Source organism: Pleurotus ostreatus, assembly GCF_014466165.1.
Source record: "Pleurotus ostreatus strain PC9 chromosome Unknown scaffold_6, whole genome shotgun sequence".
Classification (NCBI taxonomy): domain Eukaryota; kingdom Fungi; phylum Basidiomycota; class Agaricomycetes; order Agaricales; family Pleurotaceae; genus Pleurotus; species Pleurotus ostreatus.
This window is the reverse complement of record NW_023503161.1, coordinates 1690442-1704924: the sequence shown is the minus strand read 5'-3', so window position 1 is coordinate 1704924 and position 14483 is coordinate 1690442. Positions and strand designations below refer to the sequence as shown.

The following is a 14483-nucleotide window of genomic DNA, read 5'->3' as shown; positions in this document are numbered from 1 at the left end:
ATCCCGCTCCTTAGCCGAGTCCTTTTACCTTGTTTCCTTGGGTCCGGGGAGCATAGTGCCAGGCTCGGGAAATTGTTCAAGATGATGAGATTCGCCTCCCTCGAGTTCCCCATGGGCCATGAAGGCGATGAAATTGTCTGAGTTGAAACGGTAAAAAGAACATGAGTATGTGAGGATTCCCAGTGACCAAGACTCACCGACGACGCTATGTACATACTTATGAACTATTTGAGCTGTCCATTGATTATAAAGTGAGAGAGTCGCCAGAAGTCGCCGAAGAGTTGCCAAGAAACGCCCGATCACGTGGGATATTCCTTGTTTAGAAGTTAGCCTCGTGTGTTTTGCGCTGCAACTCAACAATCGTCGTCGCTATCGTCCCCGTCGTCCACGCCCCCGACTGACCTCGCCATCGCCACGAGCGACGGCGACGCCTGGTAGAAATGGCAACAGACTCGCCCCCTGCCCTCCAAGAAGCCACCATCAACTCGACCTCCGTCTGGCAACACGACCTCGAAAGTCTCTTCCACCTTGCGAAAGACAGGTTCCCCGACGTTGTTTGGACGCTCGGCGCTGAAGACGACGACCAGCCAGCAACGGAAGAGGTATGGGGGCATAAAGGTACGTTACTCATCACGTCCACATATTCTACCTTCCAAGCATCTACAATCTAGCCATCGTTTACGCTCGAGCACCCCCAAGCTTTCAGAATCGATATTTCTCCTTCAGACCAAATGCTTCTTCACCACTACCATACTCCTCTTCGCCCAACGGTGGCTATCCTACCGCATCCGCCCTTTCACTTTCTCTTGGCCTCGAGACGCCAGGCGTTCCGAGGTCACCTTCTCCTTATAGGACAGGCTCCCCTGCTCCGTCCGTCGCGCCAGGAACGGTATTGCGATTGAGCACTTCAATCAACCCCACACTCTTTTCGAACGAGCTCGAGTACCTTTACACCGGTAAAGGCATGGGAGAAGCATTCGAATTTCTCTTCGACTCGGCCGAAAGCAGAGATGAGGGCGACGCTGAAGAATTGCGCATGGACAAATTGCGCAAAGACCTGGTATTCATGTGGCGATCCAGACTGTACTCAGATGTTCGTTTAGCGCTCACTGGGACATTCTCGACTTCGCATCACGAAGACTCGACCGCTGTGTTTTCTTCTCATCGCTTCATACTCATCTCACGTTCAAGTTACTTTCACAACGCGTTGGTGTCGTGGCCCAGTGCTCCCAAACATCGCCCTGGCGAACCACTGACACTTCAATTACCGTCTCCTCCTTTCACGCCTGCCTCCCTTCATTTCACACTTGGATTTATCTATACTGGGACTCTGGTTTTCTCTCATCGTTCCTACGACCTGGACACCGGTCTACAAATAATGCGCGCAGCCCTTTACCTCTCTATCCAGACACTGTACGATGAGATACAGGCTCGGATAGTCCAAGAGATGATGCATGGTCTCTTTCACGCCTTCCTAGAATTCTCCGAATACGAACGACTTACCGGCAGCAAGTGGGGCACAGGAGGATGTCGGTGTCGACAGTGCGCTCGTCGTGCTCCTCGAATCCTCGAATTCGCTTTGGCCGACGACGTCAAAAATCCCCATCTTGAGCGCGGAGCACGTCGGGCCTTGGTCGGGCTCTTCGGAGAAGGGTGGTGCACAACAGAATTTGCTTCGCTTCCTCAACGCCTCAGAGATGTTGCGCTCAAAGGCGTCGGCAAACGAACCACTCCTCAGAATGTTTTCGCGCTCCTTTTCGCCGCCGAGCACGCCCTCATCAAGCTCAACCCCGTCATTGATTCATGGGCGGACACCGTCAGGGATATGATCCTTGCTGCAAGGAAGGGCATCGATGACTGTCTTGCGGGGAAACCAGAGGAGTGCTTCTCTCAGCAGGATTGGATGGAGATGATGGAGAACGACGGAGTGAGGTTTGAAGATGGCGAGAGAATAGATTGGATTATGTCTGCAATCAAGAGAGGCGTCAACGACAAGAACGCAGCCTTGTTGTATCAGGCAAGCACGAACGCCATACCCTTCTTGTCTATCTCTAACCTTCTTTGCAGACATTGGTCTCCGCGGTGCTTCTTCATCTGCACCCCACTGAACAGGATCAAGTGATGCTGTCCGAAACCTCCCATATCCGTATTCAAGTCGACGATACGCGAATGGACGTTCTACGGTACATCAAGAAGCGGTGGCTCACCATACGACAGGACGGTGGATTCGACCAATTAGAGGGTTGGGCCGTGAAGGAAATCGCAGATGAACTCGATGTTGCTGTTGACGATCTCAATGCTCCAGCACAGCGTCATACAGTGTATCGCAACAGTCTGAGACCCAAGCTCGATCAGGAATCCGATACGGGCAGTATGCATTCAATGCGTGTTAGCGTCCTGAACAAAGCGACTTCACCCAAACGTGGAACTACCTCCACTCTGCGAGAACCGATTTCGTCTGGTGGCTCTGTACGGTCAATGGCGAGAAGCACTGTGTCGAAGGCGAGTGTCGATGTCAACAGTACTATCCGACGCAAAGTTTCCGACCCTCGCCCCGATTCCAAGCTTACACCACCCACCGAAAATGTGCTTAGCGTATCCCCTCCCCAATCAGATTCGGGAGATCTGGACGATCAACCGTCGGAGCAATCAACCACCCCTTCTACGCCTCTGCCCAAGACCCTTGTCCGCCCCCTTTCGGCTGCTAGCAGGCGCAGTATATTATCTCGAACGACGACGTCGGACTTGAAGCCCAAATCGTCTGTCTCATCCATACGAACGCGGACCTCTACCGTGGCTTCCACTCGAAGCTCCGCTGGGCCATCCAACTTACGGCCTGTCAGGCCCACTTCTAGTCTTTCTAGTGCAACGAGTGACGGGTCTGGCACATTCAAGACAGCGAATACTGCTATTTCACGGTCGCGTCGGACGTCGAATGCCTCTACGATTAGTGTTAAAACCACCGCGTCTACAACTACATCCCCTAGATCCAGGAGGACATCTGTGGCATCCACCGTCTCTACAATATCTACAACACCTTCAAAGGCCGTCAGACGTCCTCCCGTCCCATCTATCGATCCAGCTAAGCTAAGCCCGAGCTCAGCTAGACGACCACCATCGATTGCTCCCTCTGTCAGGTCTGTCAGCTCGACAAGATCTACGTCTGTCCGATCAACTGCCTCGACTGTTTCGACTGTTGCATCTCGGAAGACTGCAACAACGCCGCGCAAGCCCGCCACTACAACCCAGGAGCGCAAGACTCCCCTCGCTACTGTGAGGAACAACACTCAACGCCCTGTCTCCTCCGCGTCATCCATCCGCTCTGTAGCTTCAAAAGGCAAAGGCAAAGCTACCACCCCTGTCGTCCCAGAACACAAGAAAACCGATAGCACGAAATCAACAGGCAGCACTATGACACTGAAGCGTAAAGGATCAACGGATACCATCACACCGACAGTCGCTTCATCCGCTGGTCGGTCTAACGAAGAACCGTCTGACACGTCTGTCACCTCTCCTCAGCCAGCGAATGGTCCCCTTTCTACAGTCCCGAAGGGCGACACGTTGGGCATCGGTATCCCATGCATCATCTCTTCCAAGCGTAAACGTTTCAAGGCTTATGCGCGTTACATTGGCGAAGTGGAGGGTGAATTTGGCCCTTGGGTAGGCGTTGAGGTGCCTTTCGGTGAAAACTGGGGAGACGAAGTTGAGCCATTGGATGGTGAAGGTAGACAGTGGCACGATGGGACGTGGGGCGGCGTGCGTTATTTCGAGATCAATGGGACAAACGGTTCAGAGTGGGACTACGGAGATGACAGAGCGGCTCGTCGGCGGAGAACTGAAGGCTTGAGCAGCAGTGGTGGTTTCGGGACGGTGAAAGACAAAGGTTTTTTGAAGAGGGAGGGTGATCAGTTGAGCGTAGACCGGGCAAAGCGGTTCCGCAGTGCCTCCCCTGCAGCCTCTGATCTATCAACCGCGGAGGCGAGAGGGTTGTTTGTAAGGCCGCAACAGGTATTATACGTAGTGGACGCCGTGGGTTAGGTCCTACTAGCTTTCCTTATGTTATGTTTTCGTTGTTGCTTTTCATATACCTCGGTCAGACATTCCCTAATCGTAGTTTTTACAGCACACTCTTTTATATTCAACATAAAATACGGAATTCATGGATTATTAACAAGTATCCTCGGAAGAGTGATTCGATGAACTTTGAGCCGACAAGGAGTAGAAAGCTTTAACTTCTTTCTTCCGTTTATGTCGTGGGACCTTTGTATGATGCGACCGTTGCGCCCTCCTTTTCTGGAGGTCGTCGTCGTCCTGAGGGTAGATAAAGAAAAGGGTACCGATTACTGTCTTATCATCACACAATTATTCTTGACTCGCTTTCTCAGGTTATATTGATCTATCAAAACGTCGCGTTTCGCCAGAGGATATCACAAAATGCGAAGAACGGTACATGAAATCAAAGACAGTCGCCTCGATCATGCGGCACGTTGCCTTAAAAGTCACTGTATCAGACGATTCATGCCGCCCCCAACACCGCTACTCCTGCTATCGATGCCGCTGAAGCGCACGCCGAAATAGACGCCGAAGGCGACAAAAAAGAATCCAAAAGATCCTGCAAGGGCAAGTCCTCTGGCGATGGCGAAGATGGCGAAGAAGACGCCCCCTCGGGTGCAGCTACTGGCGGCTACAAGGGCAGCCCGAACGAGGAAGACAAGCTCGAGAGACTATATGAACAGATCGCCTGGCCCCTTGGTCGGAAATACGGACATCCATACGATGCGTTCAAATTAATGTTAACAGAATAGGTGAGTAGTACGCTGCTGTGGAGCGCCTGGAGCGCGCAATCGAAGCCATCCAGAGTACGATCGAAGAGCAAGGAGGATCGCTGGTCGTCAAGATGAAGGTAAGCAGTTACTGTGAATTATACATTCCCAGAACAAGATTTGGAACAAATCATGCGTAAGGCCGAGCAAGAGAACGGCGAGGTTTCAGGCGACGAAGAAGAGGAGGAAGTGTAAAATGCCAAATACTTGTTATCTGTATCTACCGTAGATGTACAACTTTCTAGTAGTAGTGGAGGCAAACACAAATCCATCGTCTCTTGTTGCATCTCTCATCGGCAGAGGAAGGTGACAAGGACGGGTTTACCTCGTAACATACGTATGTTATCACGCGCATGTGCATGTGACATGACTAGGCTTGTATGAATATTCAATTTGTTATCACTTGTCTTCAAACCACCACAATGTTCAAAACGTTCAGCCACGATGGCCAACGGCAACATGATTCGGTCTGCGAAATCCGGGAATGAGTGGACTATGAACGAATTAAATGCCTATAACATACAAATAACTTTCCAGGACGCTGCAACATTTTTCGGCGTGGTCCCCTTGCCTCCTCCTGCTGTCAGCCAGGACTTTCTCACTGCCCTTGACACCGACGACGCAGTTGATGAAAGAGTATACAATCTCCTAACCCAATTGGATCTTGCCATGCTCCCTTCGGAGCCTGATGAGTCCACAGTCGACAATTTTGCTATACTCCTCTTTCATTCCCTTGGTTACATCCATCTCCCTTGAGCATTTCACACATGCAAAGAATTGCACCTCCTTGTTTGTGGGGAGACAAAGTATGCAAAGCCTGACATCTGCATCATTGATCGATCAGCCAATGATATTATCCTCCTCATCCAGGGGGATAAAAGGTTCTACAGTGGTGCAGACCCACACGCTCAACTCATCACAGAGGCCATTGCAGCCTTCCCAACTAACAACCTTCGGAGGCTGACAGCGGGACTTGAGAAACTGGACAGCAAGGTAAGCCTGCACATTTACCCAATTCTGGGCATCATCAACTCATTCTTCGGTATAGATCATCTCAGGAATAATCATGATTGGGACAGCTCCCAGTTTCTTCAAGATTCCAGTCACCAAACAACTGTCTCAGTGTGTTGCACAAGGACAATACCCCCTCTCTCCTACAATCGTCACCAGGCATGTTCCTGACCTCCCCCGCCCCAATCGCAGGTTTAGTGAAGGCATGAAGCCTCTTGATAACCAGCAGGTCATTCTTCAATGCTAAGAAGCTTTCAAACAATTTGTTGTCTAATTGATCAGAATTCTCAGTGTTATTGCATACTTTTGTTGATCACTATCCATGCAAATTAGCAGGGAGGGATTCCTATACTTTATATCCTTTTCCCGTTCATGAGTAGCAGCGGGCTGAAAGGAGATAGCTCAGGACCTGCTGGCTCGATGTAAGGGGACACTCCTATTTTCTCTCCTTTCCTTCATTCCATGGACTCTTACCTACATTCCCTTCATTCCCCTTCGTTCCTTTTCGCTCCCTTTCCTTTCCACTTCCTTTCCACCCACTCCTTTCGCATCCGAGCCACGTCCGGTGACTCCGGAGTCTTCCCGCACTTCGGACACTTTGGACTCGCTCGGACTCGTCTCGGACACTTCGGACTCGCTCGGACTCGTCTATACTCCTCGGGGCTCGTCCGGGTTACCTCTATCCTTTTCCCCCACTTCATTACTCTTCGCCCTTACTGTAAGGGCAACCTCAAGATGGCCGACAGCGCAGGCCTAGCAGAGGGAGAATCCAAAGAAATGAATAAGACTAACTACAATACATGAGAGAGCTGCTCACCTAGCAGAGGGAGAATCCAAAGAGAACAGGATGGGGATTCTCCATGCTAGGAAGCGAAGTATATACTGTAGTAGCGTGGGAGGAATGAAGGGTAACTGTACAGTACACCAGCCACAAGTCCGAACAAATATCACAAGGTACAAGGAAACATGTGATAATGAAGTGGAGGGTAAATGCACAGGAGTCGTGCCAGCGACTTGGGGAAGTAAGGGCGAAGAGTAATGAAGTGGGGGAAAAGGATAGAGGTAACCCGGACGAGCCCCGAAGAGTATAGATGAGTCCGAGCGAGTCCAAAGTGTCCGAGCGAGTCCAAAGTGTCCGAAGTGCGGGAAGACTCCGGAGTCACCAGACGCGGCTCGGATGCGAAAGGAGTGGGTGGAAAGGAAGTGGAAAGGAAAGGGAGCGAAAAGGAACGAAGGGGAATGAAGGGAATGTAGGTAAGAGTCCATGGAATGAAGGAAAGGAGAGAAAATAGGAGTGTCCCCTTACAGCAATCATCAGCCAAATCAACTCTGGAAAAGCTGAGAATGCTGTTCAGATCACCAAAAACTTGAACAAAGTCCTCAGTGACCCTGTCTCCTCACAAACTGTGCGCAATGTTCTCAAGAAAAACAATATGAAGGCTGTGGTAAAGAAGAAAAAACCCTTTCTATCAGTCAAACATCGGAAAGCATGTCTTGCTTGGGCTTTGAAGTACAGGAATTGGACAGTGGAGGACTTCAAGAGGGTATTGCGGTCAGATGAAACTAAAATCAACAGATTTGGGTCAGATGGTAGGAAATGGGTGTGCTCCTGCACCTACATCCCTTTCTTTCAGGGTTCCAGGGTGCTCCACCTGACAAACCCTTTGGACCGACAAAAGCACAGCGAGCTAGGTCCCTTCTATATCTACTCACCTTCAGAGCAGGCATTTTTGTTCCTCGGCACCCTTTTATATGAAGGCCAGACAACCTCATCAAGGTCTAGTTGTCGCTACTTCCACGGTCTTGACCCTGACCTGCAAATCAATGACACTTACAACAAGGAGAATCAAGTAGACTGGCACAGCTTGCCTACACCGAAATCATGCATAGCACTTTCAACAAAGCAAAAAGTATGTGCAATGAATTTTATACATTTATAACCTTTACTTATTACACAAATTCAGAGTAAATTCTTTTATGTGTTGGTGACCATTCCTACCTCTGCCTCTGTCACAGCCCCTGTTGCCACCCCTGCCCTGCCCCTGCCCCAATCGCTGCCCCCATCATTGCTCTGCCAGTCCTCAACACTTTGTCTGACATTGTCAAAAGGGGAAGAGTAGAACCCCAGGAGTTGAACTTGATTCAGCAAATCAAGCACTTGGGACGCATGGGAGGCACCATTGCCTACATAACCTGCATTTTTATATTATACAAACAGACACCACCTGGCTCCTTGGTGAAGTGTTCTGTTCTTTTCCTTATTTACAATTCTAATTTATGATTCTTTGTTTAGCGAAGTAAATTCTATATCAAGCACACACTAGGGAAGAAGGCACAGACTTTCTTAGCTCATACAGAGAAAGTTTGCAAGGATAGTGAGGCCCTTCTTGCTTTCTTCATGTTTCAGGGGGTAGACCTTAAGGGGGACCTACACCAGTTGACGTCCAACCTCTCCAATCATGATACTTTAAAGGTGTTGGCTAAATGGGCAGAAGGAGGTGGAAGCACAGGTGAAGGAAGAGACAATGAGGGTGAAGGAGTGAAAGGCGGCTAAGAAGAAGAACATGGCAAGAGTGATGGCAATGTTGAAGGTAATGAAGGTGAAGGCTAGTATGAGGGAGGAGAAAGTGGGAGTGATGGAAGTTATGAGGAAGATGAAGCTGTCAGTGTTGGGACTAGTGAAGAGGATGAGATTGAGAGTGAGAGCAACGAAGTGTAAGGTATTCACCTTATGGTGTTTCCCCTGGCCCCTAACTCCCCTTCATGATTATTAACTGTATCTATCTATATATCTATATATCTGGACCTCTCTCTTCCTTTTACCATGACCATCAAGTTAAGCACCCACCCAATTTTTGGGCACACTACACGGTAAGCTTGCAAGAAAAGGGAAGACAAGAGGTATTATGAGCAGCTCCAACCTGGGGAGCAAGCTCGGGTTCAATCTGAATGATTGGCTCCTTCCCACTCCATCAGCCATCATCAAGAAGACATCGAATGACACAAGACTGATAGCCGTTGGACAGGCGGAGGAAGTGCGCGCGGATATGTCTGAAGATGAAGATAACGACGACGACTGCCACTCCACCAATAATCAGCCAACGCCAACACATAGGTCCAGGACCAGGGCGGAATCCACTCGCTCCGAAGATGGCAGCTTCACCTTCTATACGACACTGGATAGGAATCAAGGCAAAAAACGAGGCAGCTCTACGCCATAAGACTGCTTGTGATCCCCCTCCACACATGTCCCTACAGCAGAGTACACTTTCGTTCTCCCTCTCCACAGCCAGCCTGGTGGGTACAAAGCAAAAAGACAAGAATCCGGACGCGCCCCAAACCACCACTCCGGCGCTAGCGGCAGCTACAAGAACAAACCCCAGCCCTTCCCACAGCCGCAACACCCATGTGCAGAAACGGACCAAGACTCCGGCACCTTGGTTAGAAGCAGATACACCATTCAACAAGGCCGCCCAACATCTCTGGGACGCGAGGATGTTCGGGCTCATAGGCAAAATCGACCTCCGTTTTGTAACTAATGCCCTCTTCAAAGTAGCTTCGTGCTTGCAGGACACCGGCACCAGTGAACTCCTGCACGCTCTCGCCACGATTCAGGACAAGCTCCTGTTGCAGCAGGCAGTAGAGCAAGTCACTCACATGCTGCGGGATGCTGCAAAGGAAATTACAGGGAACCTCACCAACAGAGTAGCTGAACTGACTGCAGAGACTGTCACGGCGGTCCAGCAGGGCGTCATAAAGGCAGGTCGAGAACTGGACAAATGTACTGATGTAGTCAAAGTAGCCACCGGAGATCTGAAGGCCACAGCAGAGAGCCCCCCGAGAATGTTCACCAGTGTGCTTTCCACTGGAATAGCCCCCAGCTCAGCCCCAGGTCTCCTCCAACCATCAACACAGGCCAAAATGGAACAGGATCACAGGCGCATCCTCATCGACCCACCTGCAGGGCGGACTCAGCTTTACCCCACCGCAGTGGAAAATATAGGGGTCACGAGGAAGGCTACAGAGGCGCTCCACCAAGCCGGCGGTAAACTCAGCTGGACCTTCGTCAGTTGCATCAAACTTGAGAAGGGGGGTATACTCCTTGAAGCCAATCTGGCGGAGGTCAAGGAATGGCTCGCCAACGGGGAGCATCTGACAAACTTTGTGACCATTTTTAGTCCAGGTGCCACTATTAAAGCAAAGAAATACACCATCAAGGCCCTGTACCTCCTGGTGAACCAGCCAATTGACACAGCTGAAGCTCGGCGTAGTATTAAAGAGGAAAACGGTCTCCCCCCCAAGGCCATCACACAAATCAAGTGGATGAAATCAGCTGAGAGGCGTGGCAAAAACCAGCAATACAGACATGCTACCATCTGTAAGGGGACACTCCTATTTTCTCCTATTCCCCTGTCCCTCTCCCTTCCTCCTTCGTTTCCTTTCTCCCTCCCTTCATCCCATGGACTATTATCTACATCCCCTTCATTCCCTTTCCTTCCCTCTCGCCCCCTTACCTTTCCGCTTCCCTTCCGTTCACTCCCTTCGCATCCGAGCCCCGTCCGGTGACTCCGAAGTCTTCCCGCACTTCGGACTCGCCTCGGACTCGCTCGGACGCTTCAGACTCGCTCGGACTCGTAGATACACTTCGGGGCTCGTCCGGGCTACCTCTATCCTCCTTTCCCACTTCATTACTCCTTGTCCCCACTTCCCCAGGTCGCTGGCACGACTCCTGTACATTCCCCTTCCACTTCATTATCACATGCCCCCTCGTACCTTGTGATATTCGTTCGTACCTGTGGCTGGTGTACTGTACAGTTACCCTTCATTCCTCCCACGCTACTACAGTATATACTTCGCTTCCTAGCATGGAGAATCTGTAAGGGGACACTCCTATTTTCTCTCCTTTCCTTCATTCCATGGACTCTTACCTACATTCCCTTCATTCCCCTTCGTTCCTTTTCGCTCCCTTTCCTTTCCACTTCCTTTCCACCCACTCCTTTCGCATCCGAGCCGCGTCCGGTGACTCCGGAGTCTTCCCGCACTTCGGACACTTTGGACTCGCTCGGACACTTTGGACTCGCTCGGACTCATCTATACTCTTCGGGGCTCGTCCGGGTTACCTCTATCCTTTTCCCCCACTTCATTACTCTTCGCCCTTACTTCCCCAAGTCGCTGGCACGACTCCTGTGCATTTACCCTCCACTTCATTATCACATGTTTCCTTGTACCTTGTGATATTTGTTCGGACTTGTGGCTGGTGTACTGTACAGTTATCCTGCATTCCTCTCACACTACTACAGTATATACTTCGCTTCCTAGCATGGAGAATCCTTATCCTGTTCTCTTTGGATTCTCCCTCTGCTAGGTGAGCAGCCCTCTCATGTATTGTAGTTAGCCTTATTCATTATCTTTGGATTCTCCCTCTGCTAGGCCTGCGCTGTCGGCCATCTTGAGGTTGCCCTTACAGCAGAACAGGATCTCCCATCCTGGCACCAGAGCCCTACGGAAAACGTCCTGCGCCACTCCGGACTCGTTCTCGACGTCTCTCCGGTTTTGCGGACATTCCGGACGCTCTCCTGCTACTCCCACCCACCTCTGAGGACCCAAGGAACTCCATCCCTCGCTCCCCTGACAACTCCGAAATGCCGGGCGCTTCCAGCCAGATCCCGCCATCCGAGCCAGTCGCTTCAGGACCGGACTCCGAGACTTTGCAGACCTTGTGGGCTCAGACGTAGAAACACCGAACCCAAATCAGCTCCATCCAGGATACACTTGCCCGAATCGAAGGACTCCTCTTAACACCCCGTCTGACTACTCCGAAAACGACTCCGGACTCCGAGCTGAGGGGCACTGAAGCCTCCCAGCACGCCCCGAGTCGATCCGAAAACACCCCACGTTCCCGCCTGAAGCCCGCCTCTCCCCCGATCTTCAACAGAAACCGCAAGGATGGTTGCGTGTTCTACAATGTGTGCTCCATCTACTTCCAGCTCTGTCCGGACCACTTCCCGACCGAGCAGGCCAAAGTCCTCTGGTGTCTCTCCTTCTTCCAGAAGGATCGAGCTAAGGAGTACGCTGACATGGTGCTCCGGAGTCCGAAGGATCCATACTTTGCGTCCTGGGCCGCCTTCGCAACCGAGTTCCGGACTCGCTTCCTTCCGGATCGGGAACGCGAAGCCGCCATGCTAAAACTGGAGTCCACCCGGTACCACCAAGGGCGTCGGACTTTCCAGGAGTACCTCGACGAGTTCCGGGACCTTGTAGACCAGTCCGGATACACTGAGGGCTCCAACATCACGATGAAGTTCCGCCGCGGATTGGACTCCATCATCCAGAGCCGTGTTGCCGAGTCCGCAGACTGTCCGGACGAGGATGACTTCGAGGAATGGTACAAGGCAGCACAGCGGGTTGCTGACAACCGTGCTGCTAACCAATCCTTCCACTTTGGCGTGCACTCCGGAAACTCCGGACACTCCGGATCCCTCGTCCGACCAGCAGCCGGCTCCGGAGTCGCTCGGACTCCTGCGGGTGTACTCCCCACGCCTCGGACTCAGCTCCCACCTTTGCAACCCCGTTTCCAACCTCTGCCCCCTCCAAAGGCTCTCTCACCCGGTGTCCCAATGGATGTCGACCACACCCGCTCCCGACCTGCCACCTCACAGCTCTGCTACCAATGTGGCAAGCCCGGTCACATGTCTCGCAAGTGCCCACTCCGGTACGACGTCTGGTTCATGACCACCGAGGAGCGGATGTCCGCCAGTGAAGATCTCTTGACTGCGGCCGACGTTGTAGAAAGTACGGGGACTTCGGAAGGAATAGACGATGAGGGAACGGCCCCGGTTGAGGAATCGGACACGGCGGATTTTGTCCGGACCAACGAGTGATCAGTGCGACCTCGTTGGTAAATAACCGATTTGCTTGTCTTAGCGTAGACGAAATAGACGATTCCGATCACTCCGATGATTCGTCCAACGCTAAGCAAACGACTCCGGTTACAATCCGCACACTCCGAAGGTTTCGCCCGCAGTGGGAACGGCGGCTACCCAGTAGCTATAAGATCTCCGCGCTGCCCGGCAAGCTTTCGCTAGATATACCCGTTGAAGTGCAGAGCACGGATACACAACACAGATGCACCCTGCAGGCCCTGGTGGACTGCGGAGCCACCGGAGTCTTCATGCATCCACGCTTTGCTGATGCCCATGGTTTCACCCGACGCAAGCTGTCCGCTCCGATTCCGGTCTTCAACGTTGACGGATCACCAAATGAGAACGGATCTATCTCCGAAGTCGTGGACCTTGTACTCTGGTTCAAGGATCACACGGAACGGATGCTTTTCGCAGTCACTAACATCGGACGGCAGGACATCATCCTCGGATGAGCACGTTGCGCTCTCCCACATGTTCGGGTGAAGTTCACCTGAATGGCTGACCAACACCTGAACAACACCTGAACAACACCTGAACAGAATCTGAACATTAGCTGAATTTCTCCACCAAAACTCTTTTTTTTGGTTCAGATTTTGTTCAGGTCACCTGAATTGTTCACCTGAACATTTGGTGAATTCAGGTGAATTTGACAGGTAATGTTCACCTGAATGTTAGGTGAATTCAGGTGGAATACATTAGTACTACTTCTTGTTGCAGGAATTCTTGAATAATGGCTCTTTGTAAGTGGGAAAACTGTTCAAAGAGGTCAACAATACTTCTTCCTAAGAATATCTTTTACTCTGAACACTGTTTTACTAACAAATAGTATATTGTTACAGTGGGAAAATATCACCCAAAATAGAAGTTGTAGAGCCATCTTTTCCGACTCTGCTGGTATAGATAGCATTGTGAGAACTTGACTTATTAGTGAGAAAAATGTAAATTACTTGAAAAAACAGGGAAAGTTTTCAGTTTTCTTACTGTATAGACTGTTTAAGAGGTCTACTACATTTATCAGCAGTTGTTTTGTCAATGCTAAACACTCATTATGCTGAAGAAAGAGTTTCCTGATGTTCCCACAGTAACAAGAATTTTCCCATGGTCAGTATTAAACTTAGTAAATACTTTTGGCAAAGACCAAGATACTTTTTGTAGGTATATGAACCTGGTTATGTGACTGTTTGTAGAATTCTCATGAGCTACTTTCATTGTTCTGCAGTAGTTGATAGAAATAGTAGAAACACATAGAAATGACACCATGGATGACAACCATATTGATGAGACCATATTCAGGTGTTGTTTGTATGTGGTTCAGATGATGTTTGGGTAATGTTCATGTAATGTTCAGATAATGTTCAGGTGATGTTCAGATGCTGCTCAGATGACACTCATCTGAACACCATCTGAACATTATCTGAACCTGAACAAAGGCTACAAACAGAATCTGAACATTACCTGAACATTTGGTGAAATTCACCTGAACAGTATCTGAACAATACCTGAATACCTGAACATCACCTGAACGTCAGATGAACATGTGGTGGACTGCAACATACACCCTCGGATACACCTGGCTTCGGAAGCACAACCCCGAGATTGACTGGCAGACAAAGGAGGTGACCATGAGCCGCTGTCCGTCCGGATGCGACACCTGTCGGAAGGAGTTCCGCCATGACAAGCTGACCCGATGCAAGGAGTCCGTACGACTCCGGGAGTGTCGTACGGG

General features: G+C 50.6%; 4 protein-coding genes across 4 annotated transcripts; all 4 read left to right on the top strand.

The window, feature by feature from the left end:
• Window positions 1–440: 440 nt before the first annotated feature.
• Window positions 441–4038, top strand: PC9H_008822 (uncharacterized protein; the record flags this gene model as incomplete). The annotated part of the gene is made up of 3 exons (XM_036778329.1): window positions 441–618; window positions 672–2017; window positions 2068–4038. 3 exons carry the CDS (start codon window positions 441–443, stop codon window positions 4036–4038), a joined length of 3495 nt encoding a protein of 1164 aa, XP_036629757.1.
• A 210-nt stretch (window positions 4039–4248) lies between these two features.
• PC9H_008821 (uncharacterized protein) lies at window positions 4249–4805 on the top strand (the record flags this gene model as incomplete). The annotated part of the gene is given in 3 exon segments (XM_036778328.1): window positions 4249–4333; window positions 4386–4498; window positions 4512–4805. 3 exon segments carry the CDS (start codon window positions 4249–4251, stop codon window positions 4803–4805), a joined length of 492 nt encoding a protein of 163 aa, XP_036629756.1.
• A 462-nt stretch (window positions 4806–5267) lies between these two features.
• PC9H_008820 (uncharacterized protein) lies at window positions 5268–6081 on the top strand (the record flags this gene model as incomplete). Its single annotated transcript, XM_036778327.1, has 3 exons — window positions 5268–5559; window positions 5599–5816; window positions 5872–6081. The coding sequence occupies 3 exons, from the start codon at window positions 5268–5270 to the stop codon at window positions 6079–6081; spliced, it is 720 nt and encodes a 239-aa protein (XP_036629755.1).
• A 2903-nt stretch (window positions 6082–8984) lies between these two features.
• PC9H_008819 (uncharacterized protein) lies at window positions 8985–13209 on the top strand (the record flags this gene model as incomplete). Its single annotated transcript, XM_036778326.1, has 4 exons — window positions 8985–10176; window positions 11310–11553; window positions 11590–12711; window positions 12759–13209. The coding sequence occupies 4 exons, from the start codon at window positions 8985–8987 to the stop codon at window positions 13207–13209; spliced, it is 3009 nt and encodes a 1002-aa protein (XP_036629754.1).
• Window positions 13210–14483: the final 1274 nt, after the last annotated feature.